The 23594-nt window shown below is 35.7% G+C and overlaps 1 protein-coding gene across 6 annotated transcripts in view; it reads right to left on the bottom strand.

The window, feature by feature from the left end:
* Nucleotides 1–17076: 17076 nt before the first annotated feature.
* The window catches only part of AGL (amylo-alpha-1,6-glucosidase and 4-alpha-glucanotransferase), a gene marked incomplete at both ends in the record, with an annotated part of 77993 nt that continues 71475 nt past the window's right edge, over nt 17077–23594 (bottom strand). For all 6 annotated transcript variants that reach the window (XM_079697379.1, XM_079697380.1, XM_079697381.1 and 3 more), the window contains one exon: nt 17077–17194. In XM_079697379.1, coding sequence (XP_079553505.1) covers nt 17077–17194 — 118 coding nt within the window. The remainder of the gene's footprint in view (nt 17195–23594) is intronic.

Below are 23594 nucleotides of genomic sequence, written 5' to 3'. Positions count from 1 at the left end.
CCGGCAGCCTTACCAGGTGAGTAAGGAAGGTCACTTCCTGGCAGGTGCAGGAACCTCAGGATATTTTGGGGGCCTCAAGAAGAGAGAAATTCACCCAAATCCATAGGTATTATAGGTGAGTCCGATGATAAGTCTTTGGTGTGGTTTCCAGGACTTGAGAAGCATTTGAAGTTCAATCTGGAAATTCATTATGAAAAGTTCAAGCAGAGCAGATTTAAAAGAGCCTATATGGGGACTTTGCTGGTGGCGCAGTGGTTAAGAATCCGCCTGCCAATGCAGGGGACACAGGTTTGATCCCTGGTCCAGGAAGATCCCACATGCCACGGAGCAACTAAGCCCATGTGCCACAACTACTGAGCCTGCACTCTAGAGCCACGAGCCTCAACTACTGAGCCTGTGAGCCACAACTACTGAGCCCATGTGCCGTAACTACTGAAGCCTTTGCGCCTAGAGCCCATGCTCTGCAACAAGAGAAGCCACCACAATGAGAAGCCTGGGGACCGCAATGAAGAGCAGCCCCTGCTCACCACAGCTAGAGAAAGCCCATGCGTAGCAATGAAAACGCAATGCAGCCAAAAATTTTTAAAAATTAAAAAAAATTAAAAGTAACCAAAGAGCCTATATGGCCAACCGCTATTCTTGCTGGACTTACATACATAATCAGACCAAGTTTATCAAATCTAAACTTATTTTGCAAACATATCAGTCTTAATTTGGCTATCTTTGATAGAAATGAGGGTGATTTTAGAGAGAAAAATTATGTTTCAACAGAAACTATAATACACACTTGTGGATATTAGATTCTAGTGCTATTAATATTCCTTGAGGTTTTGTTATTTCCTGAAAACTGGACTGGATCCTGAATTTTTCTAGTTTCCTCCAAAACCTGGCTATAACTCTCTAACATTTCCAGTCTTCTCCCATCCTTTTGATTTGGAATCAAGAACTAAAACTGCCTTTTTTCTGAAATCCTGCTAACTGAAGCTAGATGGCTTGATATAAACTTCAGAGAAATTACCACAAACAGCTCACATTTAAACAACCTTTGTGCCTGTTTCTGTATGAGTCTCTCAGAAAGTTCACCTGAACACCCAATGACATAATCAGAGACATTTCAAACTGCAAAAGATGCATGACACTTACATCTAGAAATCTTTTTGACTGACTGCCCTCTGGGTTCAGAAACTGGCTTACAATCTGCTCCAATCATTAACCATTGTTTTTTCTTTTGTTTCCATATAAATGCCTCTTATTAAAGGCCTGATTGTTTGTGACATAGGACTAGCTTTGGGAGCCCATCTGCATCACTGCCTCCTAAAATGAGATATAACTGTTTAACTGAACTGACCTCAGAACTAAGAAAATTATTCAGTGAAATGGAGGACTTTACAAACACTTTCCCTCTCTCTGCAGTCAGCAGCTCAGCTTTAATATGTGAGTCTTCCAGGGACGTTTCAGAGGAGGGAACTGTTGTGGCCCAGGGTAGGCTGTCCCAAAATGTGCTTCAGGGCCTCCCTGGTGGCGCAGTGGTTGAGAGTCCGCCTGCCGATGCAGGGGATACGGGTTCGTGCCCCGGTCTGGGAGGATCCCATATGCCACGGAGCGGCTGGGCCCATGAGCCATGGCCGCTGAGCCTGCGCGTCCGGAGCCTGTGCTCCGCAACGGGAGAGGCCACAACAGTGAGAGGCCCGCGTACCACAAAAAAAAAAAAAAAAAAAAAAAAAAAAAAATGTGCTTCAGTGGCATATTGACTTTTTGAATTAAAGTTACTTAATAAGTCTCTCATGTGAAAGGTGCACTCCCTGTATCTGGAGATAGAAGAACACCCTTAATAAGCCAGATATAAATTTTGGGGCCGAGAAGCTTGTATAAAAAACCTTGTTACTTCTTTAATTCACTACCCCAATCCCAAACTCTATTTAGATGCTTCACTCATTGGGCACCCAAAACCTAAGTTTTTTGTCCTATCAATTCCTCACAAATTTGTTTTTGTTTTTTGTTTTGTCTAAAAAGTATAAAAGCTGTCTGCTCTGGCCACTTCTTAGTTCCCATTTTTATGAGGCCTCCATGCTCATGAATTAAAATTTTTCTTTTTCTCCTATTAATCTGTCTTGTGTCAATGTTATCATTAGGTCAGCCACAAGAACTCAAGAGGGGTAGAAGGGAAACTTCCCCCTCACTGACAGTAAAGACCAGAGATCCCTACAATTAAGGAGAAATGAGGAGGAGATAATTATCTGCATAAGTTATATTTACAACTGTTTTCTTTTACGTATAAATCTCTGAGTCATAAATGTGAAAGTCATGGTGGACCTCAAGTTTCTTCACATTTATTATTCAAAAACACTAACTTTGACTAGAAATGACACGCCAGAGCAATTTTTGATCATTTTGAGGTGAAAACAAACGAACAAACCCCCTCCAAACATCCAGGATCTTAATCTTTTCTCCCAGCACCAAACAGAAATTTATGGTAACTTAATTCACCATCTACAACTTGTTTGATAAGACTTAAAATGCCAGGTTAAGACTGGCATTTTCCTGACTTCATCCAGGAAAAAAAGGACCAAGGTTATGGATCTCTCTTCTTAACAGTAAACTGTCATATTTTAAGTACAATCATGTCTCATGTTTCTAAAATATTCTCCAGACACATGTTCCCTGAAAGTCTCTGAGTTGAATAGGAGAGAGTCTCTTCCACAACTGGCTGTGAACAAAATATGAAATGATTGAGTTACTTTGTTAACTAAAGGGAAAAGATTAAACTGATAAGGGTCATCAAAATGCTGAGACATTTTAAAGAATCCTGAGAATGCAGAGCTTGCCTTTCAACCTCTCCAACTTCTAATATTTTGCAATAAGGAAGTGTCTCCCATCTTACTCAATTTCCTACCTACCCTTAACTACAGGAAAGTATTTGAAGGCAGTGGGAGTATCATCTTCCTGACCCAAATTGGCTGCATAGTGTAAAACAACAAAAATTCAACTGAGTAAATTCAAGAATCAAATTGGTTTTATTAAATGATTCATGAATCAGGCAGCACCCCATCTAGCAAATAGAAGGGAGCTCCTCTAAGCTGTAAAAAAGGAAAGGTTTTTAAAGGTGGAAGGGCTGTGAGAAAAGGAAGTTATTAGCAAAGAATGCATTGTTTCAGGCAAGGTCACCCTCCTAAAGGGAACCAGAGGGCCTGTAGGGATTACCTCCCTCAGTGCCGACCAGCGAATTCTAGGTTGACTGGTTAAAGGTTTCACTTCTGGGAAGGTGAGACTGCAATTAGGTTAGGTAATAAACTGGTATGGTGACGGTGACGTGGGCTTAACACAAGTGACTCCATTTAGGGTATGTTGTTTCTTCTTAACAATAGAAATACCTCATCTCTTAATAGGCATTGTTATCCAAAGAGGCTTTATGCAAAAGTGGTTTTTTTTCTCCCATACCATTACTAAACTGAAATTAAAATCTCTTTATTGGTTGGAAAAAAAAAAACTTTAATTTTCTCATGAATTAAAACTTCAGCCTTATCTATTGTTGAGATAATACGTATTTAATTTGGGGTTTCGGCCTTAGTCCCTTTTCTTTTTTCTTCTAGCTTTATTCAGATATAATCGACATATTTATTTAAGGTGAACAACATAATGATTTGCTATACATATATATTGACAAATGATTACCACAATATGGGATTTCTTTTCTATAAAGTTCCATGAATGAACTTACTGATAAAGAGACTGATGACAATTGGAAAAATTACCAGGACATCATGAATGAAAATGTGAAGAATTCATAATATCAGAGCAGACTTTGATAATTGGTACTGTCTCTTACTGAATGATTTATTTAAAAATGTCACCTCAGGAGATTGGAATTAACAGATACAAACTATATATAAAATAGATAACTAACAAAGACCTACTGTATAGCACAGGAAACTCTACTCAATATTCTGTAATAACCTATATGGGAAAAGAATCTGAAAAAGAATATATATATATATCTGATGCACTTTGCTGTACACCTGAAACTAACACAACATTGCAAATCAGCTATACTCCAATACAAATAAATAAATAAATAAATAAATAATTCTGTTCACACTCCCCCCCCCAACCTCCCCGCCAAAAAGCCATCTCATTTCTTTTAGAATTCATCAATTCTTCTCAAAGAGAAATATCACCTATCCCATTAGATTACTGGGAAGTTTGGGGATATTTGGAAAGGCTTATGTAAAGGGTAACAAGGCAGAGCAGATATAATTATGTTCAATATCAATCCAAAATGGAAGGCAAAGTTTCATTTATGAGAAGGGAAAAAAAGCCCCTGTCTTAGTATAATTTATATTAGGGTTAAACTTACTAACAAATTAGATTCATTATGAAATTTAAAGCGAACATACATGCCCTAATTTCAGCTGGCAAAGTCCTGAGTTAGCTAAAAGTGTTGGTTCCCCCCACGGGAGAGAACTGTTCAACCGCATCTGTCAGAGCAGTGTTGGTGACTCAGAGACATAAGGTGAGCATACACTGTCCTCTGCTGGCACTTGCTCAAGCTTGCTCAGCTTCAAGCGGAGCTCAGCACTCAGCAAAGCAGGCCCTTGATGGGGTGCACTCCTGATTGTCTACCACATTTCTGTATCTTCACTGAGCTTGCAGAATGGCTTTTGGAGGGACTTCTTAAAATTAATCATAGGGACTTACCTGGTGGCACAGTGGTTAAGAATCCACGTGCCAATGCAGGGGACTCTGGTTAGAGCCCTGGTCCGGGAAGATCCCACATGCCGCGGAGCAACTAAGCCCGTGCACCACAACTGCTGAGCTTGCGCTCTAGAGCCTGCGAGCCACAGCTACTGAGCCCGTGCACCACAAACTGAAGCCCGTGCTCTGCACCAAAAGAAGCCACGGAAATGAGAAAGCCCGCGGGCAGCAATGAACATGCAACGCAGCCAAAAATAATAAATAAATAAATAATCATAAATTTAAGAATTAAAAAAAAAAGCTTAATTGTACCTAAGTTTTCAAAGATGACTTTTTGTCACATTCTAGAAATAATGATTAGAAGTTTTTAAATCGGAAAATTCTCTTTAGAATACAGGAAGAATTACCATGTTCCCTAGAAGTCAAATACTTTAAATAAATGTTGATATCATTTTGATGTGAATTCTAATTTCTTGAATTCCCCGACCTCGCCACTATAGGGTCAATTTTATATCTTGGTCCAAATGACTGGAGAGCCCCGTGTTGTCACAAAATGGCAATGGCAGCACTTACATCAGGGATGTCCCCCAGAGGCACCCAGCTCTTGTCTTACACCGTGGAGACACAGGAAGAAGAGTGCTGAGCTGGGTATCAGGATACTTACGTCTAAAAATCTGTGTAACACTTAGGCTCTAATTTTTTTTTAGAAGTGTGTAAAATGATGTGCGTGAGACAGAGAGAAAAGAGAAAGAGAGAAAACTGATTATAGATGAAAAGATTTGGGATATGCTAGAAGCCTATAAAATAATCAAGCTCATTATATAAATATAATTAGGATAAACACAGGTTTACTGATCAAACTGAGTAATAGTTCTGAAAGGATACATTGCGCTAAATAAAAAAAAAAAGGACTACTTCACCAGCAGATAGTGAACCTTTAAAACCTGAAGTAGCAAATCACAAAATATAATTTAATTACTATTGAAATAATACAAGGGCTCTGTAACAGGTTTTAATGGTAGGGCTGGGGGACATTTTATTGAACTTTAACCTACAGACAGAATACTGCACAAATCGTAATTGTGCAGCTCAAGGATTTTCTACAAACTGACCTTACAGGTATAAACAGCAGCTGATCAGGACACAGAACATTGCCAATGCCCAGAAGCCTTTCTCATGCCCTTTTCTAAGCACTGCACCCCCTACACAAGGAAAACCACCATCCTGACTTCCAACAGCATGATTAGTTTTGTTCATTTGCATATTTTATGTAAATGAAGTCATCTAATATGTACTCTACTGCATCTGACTCAACACTATTTGTGAGATTTATCTTCCTAGTTGTTCTAGCTGTAGTTCATTCTTCTCACTACTGTATACTCCACTGTGCAAGTGCACCAGAATTTATCTATTTTCTGTTGATGAGCATTTGGGAAGTCTCAAGTTTGGTCTATCATAAACTGTGTTTCTTTGAACATTCTTGTGTATGTCTTCTGTTGAACATATGAACACGTTTCTCTTAGGTGTATACCTAAAATGGAACTGTTGGTATGTTTAAGCTCATCAGGAAATGCCAAATAGTTTTCCAAAGCAGTTGTGCCAGTTCACACCCCTATAAGCAGTGTATGAGAGTTCCAGCCACTCCATATCCACGTCAGTACTTGGTATTTTCTATTTTTGTTTTAGCCATTCTGGTGGGTGTAGCTGACTTGTATTTATTCTAGTTTGCTTTTCAAGGTCTTAACCTCTATCTAATCTTATCATAATAGGCATCTGGTGGGTGTAGCTGATTTGTATTTATTCTAGTTTGCTTTTCAAGGCCTTAACCTCTATCTAATCTTATCATAATTTATCCCAGAACAAATTGTGTTGCCCACATTCCTCAGATGTACCACACTCACTCTCACCTCCATCCCTCTACTCATTATACAAGACTGTTTAGGCCTGTCCAAGCCCCACTATTTTCCAAATCCCAATTTTTAGTGCACCTCTTCAATAAAGAACTCTTACAAGTTCAATGTGAGCTAGAAAGTTTACCTGTTTTGTACGTATATCAGATTGCGAGTTGTAGGTCCTGGGAGATAGAATAACATATTTGTTTAGCTGTGATGTCATATTTCAGTTCAGTTGTGGCTGTTTCTTAGCCACTGTGCTCCTCTTTTGTCAGTACTGACAAAACAAAATTTAGTCATTAATTTATTGAGCATATGCTGTATGTGAGGCTAGAATATTCAAGGGTGAACAAGACTCATGGAAATTTCTTCTTGTAGGGGAAACCTCAAAACCCCCATAATAATTCTCAAAAGGTTTCATGAAATAAAGGTCATACACTAGAACCAAAAAATTAAAAATATTCAATATGTTAAGGTGCCATATTTTGGGATAGTGTGTCCTGAACACCATCACAATGTTCTAGGCACTGAGCTCCATTCTTCATGCTGTTTTCAGGTTAGAAATGTCTATCTAGCAGGGGAACTATTTTAATTAAATAATGACTAATGTAGAATTGTAACTATTTAAATGCTGTGAAGAAATTTCACAGAGTCCAGTGAGAGAGTATAATAAGGAAATCTGGTCTCTAGGACCAGGAAAGGCCCATTTAATAATGAAAAAGATGTAGAATACAGAATAATTCTTTAAAAAGTTAAAGTATATACATGCTCTATTGAATGAGGCTATGAGTTTTCTAAGCAGGGTTTGAATTTGTAATTAGTATATAAAATGAATTAGTGATTTTCTTAAGCATCTGTCTTTTTATAAATAGCACAGAACTTAGGTTTTGCTTGTTTATAGTGGTTAAAATTTTCAAATGACTGGTTATAATATTCCAACATTTGGCAGTGACTTGGAAGTTTTCAATTTTTACAGAAAGAGATGACATGGTCTTTGACAACTCCATGATAAATATTGGTAAGAGAAAATGTTTTACCTGTTTGTTGGGTTTTCATCAGGAACTGAAACACAGAATCATGTAGAACAGCCCATCTCAACATGCTTCACTTAAGTAACTCAAATGTCACCTACCCACTTTCCTTCTCTCTCAGTTGTTAAAGCTCATCATTACCTTCCTTCTTAAAAGACTTTGTCTTCAAGAGAATATCTCGTGTATTACTTCCTAGACAACTATCATTAGGGGTAACCATTTACTGGAAGATGAATCAATGCTAGCACAAGAGGTATACTAATTGTTAAAAGAAAGAAAGGGTAGAAAATTCAGCTAATTAAACCATTTGGTAAGCAAAGTCAGGAATGCTAAGAGCTTATTTTTATAATTTCTAAGCATAAATAACTCTGTGCACTACATTTACAAATAATTTTTTGTTCATTTTCCCCCTTTAACTGCATATTTTACTCTAGATAGAATGAGATTTAATGTAATATTCCAAAGAAATATATATGTCGCTAAAAATTACTAAAGAAAGATAATTACACAATCCTCAGGTCCTACTTTTAACTAAATAAAGATTCAGATATCTTTTAACTTTTAAACATCACATAATTAAATAGGACTAATCCAGCTCAAGATTCAACTTGGAAATTTGAGTTTGAATTTCCTGACTCTGTTGATTACCTTTGTACTATTTGGTTATTACCTTCAGGATTTTTAATTTCTCATTTGTAATCAAATTGTTCTGTAATCACATCTGGCTCTTGACTCACTTTTCCCTTTTTTGAAGGTTCTTCTGAGAAGAATAGTCATCTCTCTCCCTCTCCCCGCCATATAATAATTTTTTTTTATTGTTGAGAATTTTAAATTGAGATATAATTGACATATAACATTATATTCATTTCAGATGTACAACATAATGATTCGATATTTGTATATATTGTGAAATGACCACCACAACAAGATTAGGTAACATTTGTCACTATAGTTAACAAATTTTTTTTTCTTGTGATGAGAACTTTTAAGATCTATTCTCTTAGCAACTTTCATGTATGTAGTACAGTATTCCTAACTATGGTTGCCATGCTGTACATTATATGCCCATGACTTTGTTATTTTATAACTGGAAGTTTGTACCTTTTGACCGCTTTCACCCATTTTACTCACCCCCACCCTCTTCTTACCGTGGGAATTATTACAACCAGAAGAGGAGATGTGGAGTGAAATAAACTACCAAGGGTAAAACATCTATTCCAGGTATCTTTACTGGTATAGCCTGACTTTATTTAATGATAATGAAGATTGTATTATATATAGTACCATGTGATAATTTTCCTGTATCTATGGTATTAAAGTTTAGAGAAAACTGTTAAAACCCACAATTGTAACAAGCCTTGAAATATGTATAGTTGGAACACCAAAAATCATTTTGGTTCAACAACTTAGGATCAGAATACACAGGTTTTTATGATTTAAATAAACAGTTGAGATATTTACCTGACATAATTGTGACTACTTAAGCTGTTTTAGAATGTTTTTGGCTGAAGGTTTTTTTCCTATAGGAACAATGGGAATATTAAAAGATTATTAGAAAATGAAATTGCTTCACACAAATAACATTTCTAGTATAAAATCTGAGAATTACAGTATTGATGGAACTTAGTCAAAATCACTCAGAGTTCTTGCAAAAGCAAAGATATTGAGCCAAATAATCTGGTTGCTTTGTCACTGGAACAATTATTTTCAAAGTTTAGTCCAAGGAGTTTTAGATTTTGTAGGTATTGAACTCAAAGCTGTGCAGTTTTTTATCTGTGAATACTGCTATGAGGCCATGCAATGCTTATAGTTCCTATGGTAAGAATAAGGTACTTCCAAGGAATAAAATAAAATAGGAGAGGGGAAAAAAGGGAAAGAAAGAAAGAGGAAAAGGGAGTAAGGGAAACCACAAAAAAAGGGAAGGTGAGATAAAAGGAGAGTAGGGTTTTAAAAAAACTGTTCAGCTATTCCTAAATAGGACTTTTTTTTTCTAAAAAATATATATATGACCATTTCAACAGGATTACAAAAGACAGAAAGAGTCAAATATAAAAATAAAACTGGAAGAAAAAAAAAGAAGAGGGAAAAACTTGTTATCCAAGTTTTAAAACAGTAGGTTATACAAAATATATATATTTAAAAATATTTATTTGGCTGTGTCAGGTCTTAGTCATGGCATGTGGGATCTTTGTTGCTGCATGCAGGATCTTTAGCTGCGGCACATGGGATCTAGTTCCCTGACCAGGAACCGAACACGGGCCCCCTGCATTGGAACCCGGGCCCCCTGCATTGGGAGTGCAGAGTCTTAGCCACTGGACCACCAGGGAAGTCCCCCATACAAAATATTCTTGAACTACCTGACTGGATAGGAAAGGAATTATGACAACCACCTGGTAAATGTATTTTCGAGTTAAATTTCAATAAAATGTAGCACCTAAGAACAATTTTTGTAATTTCAAAGATGATGTTAAATTGGGGAGCATTCTCTAACACAGCAGTCCCCAACCTTTTTGGCACCAGGGACCGGTTTTGTGGAAGACAATTTTTCCATGGACTGGGTTGTGGGGCGTGGTTTTGTGATGATTCAAGCACATTACATTTATTGTGCACTTTATTTCTATTACATTGTAATATATAATGAAATAATTATGCAACTCACCATAATGCAGAATCAGTGGGAGCCCTGAGCTTGTTTTCACTTGCCACTTACTGATAGGGTTTTGATATGAGTCTGCAAGCAATTGATTTATTATGGTCTCTGTGCAGTCAAATCTCTCTGCTAATGATAATCTGTATTTGCAGCCACTTCCCAGCACTAGCATCACCGCCTCAGCTCCTCCTCAGATCATCAGGCATTAGATCCTTATAAGGAGCACGCAACCTAGGTCCCTTGCATGTGCAGTTCACAGTAGGGTTTGTGCTCCTATGAGAATCTAATGCCACAGCTGATCTGACAGGAGGCGGAGCTCAGGCGGTAATGCGAGTGATGGGGAGTGGCTATAAATACAGAGGAAGCTTCACTTGCTTGTCTGCCGCTCACCTCCTGCTGTGTGGCCTGGTTCCTAACAGGCCACGGACTGCTACCGGTCCGTGGCCTGCAGGTTGGGGACCCCTGCTCTAACACACAGCATGTGGCCTTTCCATCATCCTGCTTACTTCTGTAAAGACAGTAGCTTGACTAGTTGTCTTGAGTTTGATGCTGTGGCTCTCACAGGCCTGTCGGATGGTTTGATGAATTTGGAAGGTGTCTGACTCCCAGTGTTCAGTGTAAAGCTTGCTCCATTCCCAAGGACCTATGAAGCAAATCTTGCTGCAAATCTCATCAGAAAAATACTGCTGTGCAGGCTGTTTTACAGTCTTATCTTCCTAGAGCAGAATTCCTGGAATACACTGCTATTATCTTTGCTTGGTCTCAGTATTGTTTAAATTGGGGACAGGAAATTTGTTTCAGTTTTCAATTCTGTGTCGGGTTCATGGTTATTCATTTAATTAATCTTCTTTAAAGGTGCATATGTTATATACTTTTTATATGGACAACATATTTCAAAATAATTTTTCTCTAGGAAAGCACTTGTACTTGAACATTCCTTAAGATGTTTCTAGACTGAAAACTGATAAGCCATGTCTTTAACAAGCCCAACAAACCATTACCCCTTTAATTATAAATGGTTTGCTCTTCCTTAGGTTGGGCATAAGGTAAAGTAGCCTCTGTGTTGAGAGCAGTTTTCTAACTAATGTGGGGCCCCATGGTAAAAAGGTTCCAAGAGTGATGAGATAGTTTTCTTTAGCCCTACAGGCCAAACATCTCTGACTAGTTGTCAGCAGCCAGAAGCATCCTCCTTTCTTTTACCAAAATGCTGTTTAAATAGCTTTTTCTACATATTCCACAATATATAAAAGATTGGGAATCACTGGTTTAGGGAACTATGTTTTGTGGAAAATGGCATCTCTTAAACATTAAAATCACATGACATCTTTTAATCACTAGAATCCATTGACCCAATGGAACAATCACATTATGAGAAACACATAGAAATGAAGATCCCCTTCATTCAAAGTAACATATTTGTTTACTTCCAAGCAAGCAGAGCTGAATTCCAGTAAGTTAAGTGAAACTCTAATAGAAAACTACTCTAGGTCTTAGAGTTAGTGCTTTGAAGTTGCTTTAAATAAAAAAGCTTATGTTTTCTAAAGACACTCAGAAACAAGGGAATTCTAAGTCTATTAAACAATTGCATACTAGGTAATTATTCCAAACCATTTCATTTATTTTTCTGCTGAAATACATTTTTTCCCCTTTAATGAGTGATGAGAACCACTCAAACCGAAAACAACAAATATTTGTATAAAATTCCACCTTGCCTTATTAGTAGAGACTTCAATAATTGCTATTTTGCTTCTTTAAACTTTAATGTAAGTGTAAAATTATGAATTAAAACATGTAAATATAAAATTATGAATTATAAAATTTGTTCTTATTTTAACCAAGCCATAAAATTTACAACCAATATGAAAGACATAAACCTTGAATTCTTTTCTCCTCAAGGTAAGGCTTTGGGAAGTCAAAAAGAAAAAGAATTTGGAGAAACCACTGATCAAAATAAGTGAATAGGTTATTGTACATTTGTTCACAACATCTAGGAGACAATGAATTCATATTAAGAAAATTATATATAAGAAATTATAGAATATTTTTCGTCATTAGATGCTAGCCTTGGTTCCTGATGACCACAGAACCAGCATATCAGCCCTGGATTGCACACTTGTAGACTTCTGTCTCATAGAGACCACTGTTATGGGCTCTGTTATGTGCAGTCAAACTTAATCCTAACGTACTATGGGTTGCCTTCATGAATTCTTACTGCCCTGCAACGTAGGTATTACCATCATTCTTGTTTTTACAGTTGAAAAAACAAAGACTCAGAGTGGCAAGTAATCAGCTTTGGAAAGAGCAAAAAGTTATTGTAACAAAACTGGAATGAGATTGGAGCCACATTATAGAGTATCCCAAACGTCATCTGATCAGTGGTGGGATATAAGCAGTGTTCAAGAAAGGTTTTCCTCAGTTCTATGAGGGATGGTGTAAGTTGTGATCAATTAAGCAATCATTATGTTTGTTTAAGGACAAGAGAAGAATGCAAATACAAAGTGGGGAATAGATGAGAGCCCAGGCACGTAAAAGTGAAGTCTGCAATTCATTGAGTGTGATGTGGGAGTCAAGATGAATCATCTTTGGAGCACTTCCTTATGTTATGATTATAAGAAAAGATGTTTAGCACTCAGTTTTGTGCTTTCAAAATATATCAGTTACCATAAATATATTAACATTGAGTGTTTGCCTAATTAAGTGCCATATATGTTAGTAAACTTCTATAGATATAACTTGCTTCCTTTGACCAAAATTCTCATGGACCAATATGTTCCCTACTGCCTTTGAATTTTCTCTGTCTCACTTTGATAAGACACTTATATTTGCAAATTTATCCAAGTTGTGTAACCTAACTCATGCATCTTGAGTCTGAATATTGAGCCAGTAATACACCAGTTATCCTATCAAGGCAGATTGCTGCAGATACATTTTGACCAGGGAGTCAAATGTATTATCTGACCAGGATAATAAGGGAGTATATCTAGACCCAAGCAGAGCAGCATCTAAGGATTTCCATAATCATGTGGGCAACTAATAATAGCCACAGCTCGACCTGTGGATGGATGGTGGCAAGAAGCATGAAGGTGAGCACAGAAGACTTCAGTCTTGAGGATCTTTGAAAAAGGATTTGTGGTAGGAAGATCAGGGATTGAGTTTTGGTCCAGTAATTTATCAGTCGTGTGACTTAGGGCAAGATGCTATAGCAATGTTCTCATACATAAAATGGGTATAATACTTCCAATATAAAATTGCCCATTATATGGTAGGGGCTCATAAATGTTTGTTAAATCTGAGTTTTTTATTCTAACTGGCAAAACAAACATTAGGAAGAATTTCAGCAATCTAAAAAAATAAAAATTGAATAAATGCAGACACTCTATGTTCTTAGAAGGTTAAATACTGTAAATGTCAATTCCTATCAAATTACCTTACAGTGTTAAGTATAAGTTTAGTAAAAATGGTAAGAGAATACTTTTTGGACATGGAAAAGTACTTGAGAAGAACAAATAGGTAGGTATATAGAACAAGATTCTAAAAAAGGAGTAGGGGATTAGTGAGAGAAAGACGGTGAGGAAAAGCTCTAACAAATATTAAAACAAAAATTATAATAGTTAAATGAGTGAACAGGCACAGATAACTTCAATGGTATATCCCAGAAGTACACCCTATTATTACATAAAAATTCAATAATTTAAAAAAGGAATCACTACAAATCAAATTCAATTCATGAATTTGGATATAACAATTTTGAAAAAAAAGCGAAGTAATGTCTCAACTCATACTGTATGCTGCTGTAAATAGATAAATATAAAACCAGAATATAACACAGAAACAAAAGTTTATTAAATTATTGGATCAATTAAAATTTCAATTAAATTTTGAAGAGATAGAAGAGTTCACAAAGATAAACACTAAAAAATTTGATTAAAGGAAAATGAAAAGCTTTTGTAAGTTAAACAAAAAACCTCCAACCAATACCAGATATATTAAGAAATATATATTAGGAAAAAATTGTGTCAAAATGACAAAGTATCAGTATTACTTAATAATTGAAATCTCATACAAATGGAAAAACAAAACAAAACTGAGCAACTTACTTGAGTTTATTATTTTGGCACATTGAGGATCTATATAAATAAGTTTGGCAAGTTTGACAAATTCACTCATACTCATGAAAGAAAGGTAAACAAAAAATTCACAGTAGTGTGAAAGATTTCAAGAAATACCTGGGGATTGTATAGCTGCTAACAGATCAGTTTGTACATCAAAAGTTAACTTTGCTCCTAATTTCAACATAGCTAATTAAATAAATTACCGAACAGCCTAAAATTCTTCCTCTCTTTGTCCCCACACATCCTGCAAAAAGATAAAGCACCCAAAATAAGCAAGCTCTGAATAAATGGTAGTAGTCAGCATTAACAAATTAGTTAACTGGTAAATAATGGAATAAATGCAAAATATAGTCCTTTAGAAAAGATTTTTATTTTCTTGGCACACAGACATAAAAATGATATTTGCCTACTAGATAGAGCAGTTGAAGACATACCAGAAATGCATTGCAGTTCACATAGGTTATAATGCTCATAGACAGGATGACAGGTCTCATGTTTCCTCAATTATCTTTGAAATGTATTAAATTATCACAGCATACTGGTTAAACTGGCAAACTTCTCAAGTTAAAAAGTAAGAATGATTTGAATTAATTAAGAACCAAGGCACAGAACCATTCTCAATATGTAATATCATGGTACCTCGTCCAACATCACTCAGGAATGAAGTATTCTATTTAAATGTTTTTTAGTCAACATTTATCCCTCTAAAGTCTAAAACTATTATTTTAACAACCTTTGATGAAGTAATGTGTAACATGCCTCTTAAACTTTAAAATAGGCCATGCAGATTATAACAATGTTCTTTCATTAATATTCCTAGTAAGGAATATGAATCACTTAATTTTCTACTGCAACACGATATCCTAAAAATTTACTGAGGTGGATATTTGCCCTACCATAGATAACCCAATATGGTTATGTATTTAAAGCTGTCAACTTGTTATTATTTATTTATTAGAGTTAATATATTCATTTACTTATTTAGTTATCACATTTAATCATCAGCCAGCCATTGCTTCTTGCTTTTATATTTAACATATTTAATGTTGGTTTTCAGTTACTTTTCTTACCACTTTTAATATAGGAGTTAAATTAGAACAATAGAACTATGTGAATCTTTGATGACTAATGGTTCTGCCTCTCAAGGAAGGTCATTCTTTTTAACTGCACAGGTTAGAGAAAGTTATACATTGAGCAATAAAGAAGGAAGGGAAACTTGGAAATCAATGTGTTTATAGACAGTGGTCAGATTACTATCACAACGGTCGTTAAATCTGTAGGATTTAATCTGCTTTAGGTTGGGAAACCAGGAACGAAGCTAGTTAAAACTAAAGGAGGGTCGAGAATCGGTATTTGGTATCTGAAGCATTTTTACATTTTTACTACCCAGAAGTTTTAGCTTACTTGTTTTTCTTCTTTATTTTTACTCCTTCTTCAGAGTTAAGGTGGTTGGATATGTGACCTCTAGATGAGAAAAGTGTTATTGCACCATTATTTTAACTATAAATACACAATTGAATAATGAAATGGATTTTTGCAACTATTTTCTTTCAACTGAAAGTATAATGATCTAATTTAAGAGCCTTCTTGAGACAAAAACAGACAGTAAAAAAAAAATTCATCTAGAAAATAAGTACTATTAAAAAATGTCAAATCATATAAATGTTAAAAGCCTTTTTCCTTTATGACTTTTCCAGATTTAAGGTATCTTAAAATAACATGAAAAACTTTTCAAATGATTATATTGAATTCAAGATAACTACTGAATTCATATCTCTATTTATATTATGTTAAGATTGTTCTCAATGCTAAACTTGTCAACACATTTTGGTTACTAGGAAACCAGTATAATACACTTTTATACACAAACTAAAAATAGTTATTAAGTTTTAGAAAACTAATATAGTATTTTTTTCTTTAAAGTTCTCATAAACATGGTCAACAATTTGCATTACGGAAAGGTAAACCATCTCATAGTAGGACACTGGCACTCAAGACTAATTTTATAAAACTGTTTTTAGAAAATAAATTCCTAATGCTTTGTGGTTTTTTCATATATCCTATGCATCATTAACACAAGTAAATTATGTTAAATATACTGTTGAAATTCATTATATTAAAAACATGTTAATATATCAGTGAAAAAAGTAAAAGCACATTATAAACATCTGTGCTCCAGTTATGAACATATATTGCAGGTGGACACTTCTATGATTCAGCATCCATTTAGTATCTATTGAATGCAGTGTGGAAGGTGCTAGAAATACTATAGTAAAAGTATTAATTAACCACAGCCTATTTGGTATATATTGTTACTGAAGAAAATATATACCACCATTTAAAGATACTTTTCCATTTCTTTCATTATTACATTCTCATATTTCATTTTCACTTATGTTCAAATAGAAGATTACATGATTTTTTCTTTTTCAAACTCTGGATTTCAAATTATTGATTTTTCTAGGCATTTGAAGAATACTTCCTGAATTCAAAAGACAAACATCCTATTTAAAAAAAAAAAAAAAAGAAAAAGTAAAACCAATGCTTTACAGTCTTACCTAATCGGGCATCAGTATTATATGAATGAGATTTTAAGAATGACTTTAGCATGTGCATATAAAGCATTTACATTACATTATTACCTTGCATTCAAAAATACAATTGATTGCATACTTAATGCAATCATATGCATGAGTCAACTATAAATCATAGAGTGTTTCAAGAATAGCAGCAATTGACCAGGCTTGTGTTTCACAGCTGAAAGGACAGTATTGGCCATTCTCGTTGGTCAGTTCTGGAAGTCCTTTCCAAGGGGATCTTAAAGAAAGAAAAGCCATTTTATGAGATATAATCAAACACATATCTTGTTGGATTAACAAAATAGGCAATACACCTGGGTGATTTTGCCTTCTCTTTTAGAAAACAATATGTACTCATTTACTACAAAATAAAACAGAATATCCGAAAGCTTATGTATAAAGAGATTAGATTGAAATTATTCTTTGATATTCAATCTTTTGGATTTAAGACTTTCAATTACAAAGGAATCCTTTTATGTATTAAAAACAGAGGAAACTACCATCCCAATCAATATATAAGTATAGATACAAACATCCACTCAGGCCTAATTTTATTTCTTTTTCTTTTTTTTTTTTTTTTTTTTGCCATACACGGAGCACAGGCTCCGGACATGCAGGCTCAGCGGCCATGGCTCATGGGCCCAGCCGCTCTGCAGCATGTGGCATCTTCCCGGACCAGGGCACGAATCCATGTCCCCTGCATCGGCAGGCGGACTCTCAACCACTGCACCACCAGGGAAGCCCCCTAATTTTATTTCTTTTGGAGTAAGTTTATGAGACTCAAATTGTAATTATTTGACTGTATTATGTTTGATCTTGACAAAATTATAAAACGAATATGAAATGATGAAGAAACACTGGATTATGATTAGGAAAAGAATGTCAATTAAAAACAATCTAAATTTCTATGCTAATTTCTCATTCTCCTGAATAATAATACACTTAGTATTTATTGTGCATTTATTATGTTCTAATACTAAGTGCTTTATATACATTATCTCATTTAATGCTCACAGCAACTCTATAAGGTAGGTATCATAACTATTCCTATTTATATAGGAGGTAAGAGAAGTTTATGAAGGTTAATGACTCGTTCCAGATCTCACTATCAAAACACAGCATTATTAGCATATCAAATTTATTCTTCATTTTGATATAATGTAATCCCTTAAATATGAAATGAAAATTTAAAAAAATACAGAATTCTGTAATGTTTCATTTTTTTGGTTCATTTTTAAATTTGTTTCATTATTATGCTTTGTAACTTACATATACTTTTCTGAAGATATGAAATATTTCATAATACAAATGAAAAAATGATTCCATTAGGTAAATATGGCAATATTTTGAATAATAATTAATAATAATATCAGCTAGGTACCATATTTCAAAAAACTGTCATAGAGAAATAGAAAACATAGAAAACTTATTCATTTTCAAGTGTTCAAACTACGTCAGATTACTGAAGTTGGGTTCCTGAGTATCTATAATGGGCTAAATTGTGTCCCCCTCAAAATTCATATGTTGAGGTCTTAACCCTCAGTACCTCAGAATGTGAACTTATTTGGATATAGGGTTGTTGCAGATGTAACTAGTTAAGGTGGATTAGGGTGGGCCCCTAATCCAATATGACTGGTGTCCTTACAAAATAAGGAAATTTGGACACAAACATGAACACAAGGAGAATGCCATGAGAAGACTGGAATTATGCTGTACAAGACAAGGAAATACCAGAAGCTAGGAGAGAGGGCTGAAAGAGATACTTCCCTAGTACCTTCAGACAGAACATGGTCCTGCAAATGCCTTGATTTCAGATTTCTGGCTTCCAAAACCATAAGACAATACATTTCTGTTGTTTAAGCCACTCAGTTTGTGGTGCTTTATTACAGCAGTCCTAGCAAACTAATATAGCATCAAAATTAAGAAACAAAACAAACTTACAGAACCATTAAATGCTGCTCATAATTGGATATGAACACAAGAATGTGGAAGATACCCATACTTGTATAAAGAAGTTCCCTTTCCCTTGCTTTCTGAAAAATTCATTCCTCAAGTCATTAGGTGGGACCAAGAAGGTCAGTAACTACAGTTGAGGAGGGAAGGAGAGAAGGGTAGCAGGAGTAGCACTGAGTAGAATGTTAGAGTCTAGGGGGTATGAGGAAGGAGTTCATAGCAAGGGTGGGGGGAGTCCAGAGCCCAAGTGGTACAAGGAGAGCATCCATGCATAAGAGTGGCCTACATGGGGTTGTCAGGCCCAAGGAAGGTGAAGAGGGCATCTATGTCTTGTGGCACCCCAGCATGGGGTGTCAGAGCTAGAGCAGGGTGAGCTGGGTCCATGTGGTGGCAACAGCGGAGTATGGGGAGTAGGTTACTCACTGTTGGAAAAGGGAATTACAAATATGAAAAGGGAGAAAATTAAACACTAGAATTAAACAGGTGTGAATGCAGGTTTTCAGTATACTGTATAGGGATAACTACAGGGAAATATAAATATATGTGTATGTATGTATATTGTATATATTTCCTAGCTCTGTCTACCGGGAAACAGAATAGCATGAACAGAATTTCCCTCCTGCCTGAAACAATCTAAGAACAGGAAAAAGTATATGAAGCAGTAGTTTTTAAGACATTGAATATTAAGCAACAAATAAGAATGCTTCCTAAGAAATAAGAAAAAAATTGAAGTGAGTCCTATGATTACTATACCTTCCTACCTTGAGAGAGTTTCTAGGATTTGACAAAGGGAGGAGAACCCAGGTGGAGCCTGGCAGACTCTTTTTTTTTTTTTGTGGTACACGGGCCTCTCACTGATGTGGCCTCTCCTGTTGCGGAGCACAGGCTCCAGGCGCGCAGGCCCAGTGGCCACGACTCACGGGCCGAGCTGCTCCGCGGCATGTGGGATCTTCCCGGACTGGGGCACGAACCCGTGTCTCCTGCATCGGCAGGCGGACTCCCAACCACTGCGCCACCAGGGAAGCCCACTGGCAGACTCTTTGAGGTGAAGAGATGGAATTGAGAGTCCAGAAAGACCAAGACAGCTAGAATTTTCAGGTCAGAGTACTAGAGACGAGATAATTGCACAAACAGAGAACTCTGGAGACATGTAAAGGGTCCCACTCAAGTATTCGCAGCATAATCATCAGCAAATACACAAGAGAAAACTAACCAAGGATGCGGAAAGAACCACCCAAAATTATTAGATGAAGTAGTACCTGCCATTCAGAGAGGGTCAGGAACAGTGCTTATTCCCACCAGGTAGATTTGAAAACTTTGTAATTTTAGGGAAATGGGATAGAGAACTCAGATGAGTGTTGACTCATTAGTGTAGACTAATTAGTCCTGAACTAAATGCTGTTCTGGTTAGGTCCAAAAAAAGTTAAAATCAAGTCCTGGAAAGATCAGGCTGTTTCCAAATAATTTAACTGCATTCCAAACTAAAGTTCAAGAATATTTATGGAAATACAGAAAAAAATCTAACATCCAAGAAAGTAAAATTTACATCTAGCATCCAATAAAACACTAACAGGCAAAGAGTAGGATAATATTAACCATAATAAGAGAATATCACGAGTGAAACCAACCCAGAAATCAATTAGCAAACAAAGACATTAAAATAGTTACTGTAAAGGTATTCCATATGTTCAAAATATTAGGCAGAGACATGGAAGATATACAAAAGACCCAAATCAAACTTCAAGAGATGAAAACTACAATGTATGAAATGAAAAATACACTGAATGAAATTAATGGCAAATTAGACATAAGGATGACAGCAGATTTCTTGTCAAAATAATGCAACAACTTTAAAGTACTAGAAGAAAAAGGTGTCAACATTGAATTCTATACACAACAAAAAAAACTTTCAAAAAATGAAGGCAAATACTTTTTTGACATACAAGAGCTTAAAGAATTCATCATTAGGGCTCCCCTGGTAGCGCAGTGGTTGAGAGTCCACCTGCCGATGCAGGGGATACGGGTTCCTGCCCCGGTCCGGGAAGATCCCACATGCCGTGGAGCGGCTCGGCCCGTGAGCCATGGCTGTTGAGCCTGCGCGTCCGGAGCCTGTGCTCCGCAATGGGAGAGGCCACAACAGTGAGAGGCCCACGTACCGCAAAAAAAAAAAAAAAAAAAAAAAGAATTCATCATGAGTAGACCTGATATAATAGAGGAAGTCCTTAGGCAGAAAAAAATGATACCAGATGGAAATATGGATATTCACAAAGAGTTGAAGAACACTGGCAACTATGTATTTATATAAGACTTTTTTCTGTATTATTTAAATAACTCAAAAGATAACTGATTGAGGGCTTCCCTGGTGGCGCAGTGGTTGAGAGTCCGCCTGCCGATGCAGGGGACACGGGTTCGTGCCCCGGTCCGGGAAGATCCCACATGCCGCGGAGCGGCTACGCCTGTGAGCCATGGCCGCTGAGCCTGTGCGCCCGGAGCCTGTGCTCCGCAACGGGAGAGGCCACAACAGCGAGAGGCCCGCATACCGCAAAAAAAAAAAAAAAAAAGATAACTGATTGAAACAAAAATATAACAATGTAGTATGGGCATTATAATATATGTAAAAGCAAAATAGATGACAATAATAGCATAAAGGTCTGAAGGGAAGAAATGGAACTATACTATTTTAAGGCTCTTATAGTACACTTGAAGCACTATATCTTCACTTGAAAGTAAACTATGATAAGTTAAAGATGTATACTATACACCTAAAGCAAACATTCAAAAAACTGAAATAAGAATAGCTAATCAGCCAACAAAAGAGATAAAATGGAAATAAAATAATCAGTCTAAAAGAAGCAGGAAAAAAGAAAAAGCTAACAAAGAACAGACAGGATAAACAGAAAGCAAATAGATTTATACTTAACCATATAAATAATCACATTAAATGTAAATGGTCTAATCATCCCAATTAAAAGTCAGAGATTATCAGGTTGCATAGATAAATAAGACCCAATTATATGCTCTATGTATGAGAAACCTACTTTGAATATAAAGACACAAAAAGGTTAAAAGTAAAAAGATGGAAATATATATATCATTCTCACAACTAATCAAAAGAAATCTGGAGTTATAATAACTATAAATGGAGTATAACCTTTAAAAATTGTGAATCACTATATTGTACACCTGTAACTTATATAATATTGTACATCAACTATACTTCAATTAAAAAAACAGATTCACACACACAAAAAGAAATCTGGAGTGCTTATATTAATATCAAACAAAGAAGATTTTGGAGCACAGACATATTGCCAGTGATAAAGAAAGTCATTTCATAATGATAAAAGGGTCAATTCATCAAGAGAACATAATAATTCCAAACACTTATGCATCTAATAATAAGGCTTCAAAATACCTGAAGCAGAAACCCATACAACTCCAAGGAGAAATAGACAAATCCATAATTGTAGCAGAAAATGCCAATACCCCTCTCTAGGTAACTCACAGAACAAGTAGACAGAAAATTTGTGAGTACTTTGTATAACACTATCAACCAAATTGACCTAGTCAACGTTTTAAGAACACTCCACCCAACGACAGCAGGAAGCACATTTTTTCACTTGCAAAGAGTTTAGTGACCTAGTTAGAACATATTCTGTGTCATATAATAAGTATCAATATGTTTAGAAAGATAAGTCATATTAGATATATTCTTTGGCCACAATAGAGTTAATTTTGAAATCAGTGACAGAAACATCTCTGGACAATTCCCAAATATTTGGAAACTAAATAACACATGAGTCAAAGAGGAAACCAAAGGGGAAAACAGAAAGTGTTTCAACTGAATTAAAAAAAAACCACAACACATCAGAATTTTGGGGTATTGCTAATTTAGTATATAGTGGGAAATTTATAGCACTAAGTACCTATACTAGAAAAGAAGAAAGGTCTTTAAATCAATGACCTCAACTTACACCTTGAAAAAACAGAAAAAGACAAATTAACCTGAAGTAAGTAGAAGAGAATAATAAAAAGTAGAGTAGAAATCAATAAAATAGAAACTGAAAATCAATACAAAAAAACCCCCGATGAAATCAAAAGCTGGTTCTTTAAGAAGACCAATAAAATTGATAAGCCTCTAGCCAGGCAGATCAGGAAAAAAAAAAGAGAAAATACAACTTATCGCTATCAAGAATGAGAATATTGACATTACTACAAATTCTATAGACAATTTAAAAAGTAATAATGCAGTTTAGATGAAAACATTTCTTGAATTGTGACAAGTATTTTTTTATTTTTATTTTTTTACTTATTCTATCATTTATTGAGGAAAAAGTTTTACATATTAGGGTAAAGCAGTAGAAAGCAGTGACACGGAACCCCATCATTTCCAGCCTCATGTAGCCAAGAGAACAAGCCTTGAGGACTCAGTGGGGACAGCAGTGGCCGTGCACCTCCCCACAGGTGACAAGTATTTTTGATCTATCTTTTCATTTAGTCTTGACAGCAAGTAATGAGATATTATTCTCATTTTATAGATGAAGAAATTTATTTCAGAGAGGTTAAGTAACTTGCTCAAAGTCACATGCAAAAATAAGCAGCAAGGACAGAATTTGAAATTCAATCTGAATCCAAAGCTCATAAAGCATATTATGCTATCAGAAGTAGCTACAGGAAACAGCAAG

This window comes from Hyperoodon ampullatus (genome assembly GCF_949752795.1).
Source record: "Hyperoodon ampullatus genome assembly, chromosome: 2".
In the NCBI taxonomy this organism is placed as follows: domain Eukaryota; kingdom Metazoa; phylum Chordata; class Mammalia; order Artiodactyla; family Ziphiidae; genus Hyperoodon; species Hyperoodon ampullatus.
Note: the sequence above shows the minus strand (reverse complement) of the source record. Positions and strands in the feature narration are given on the sequence as shown.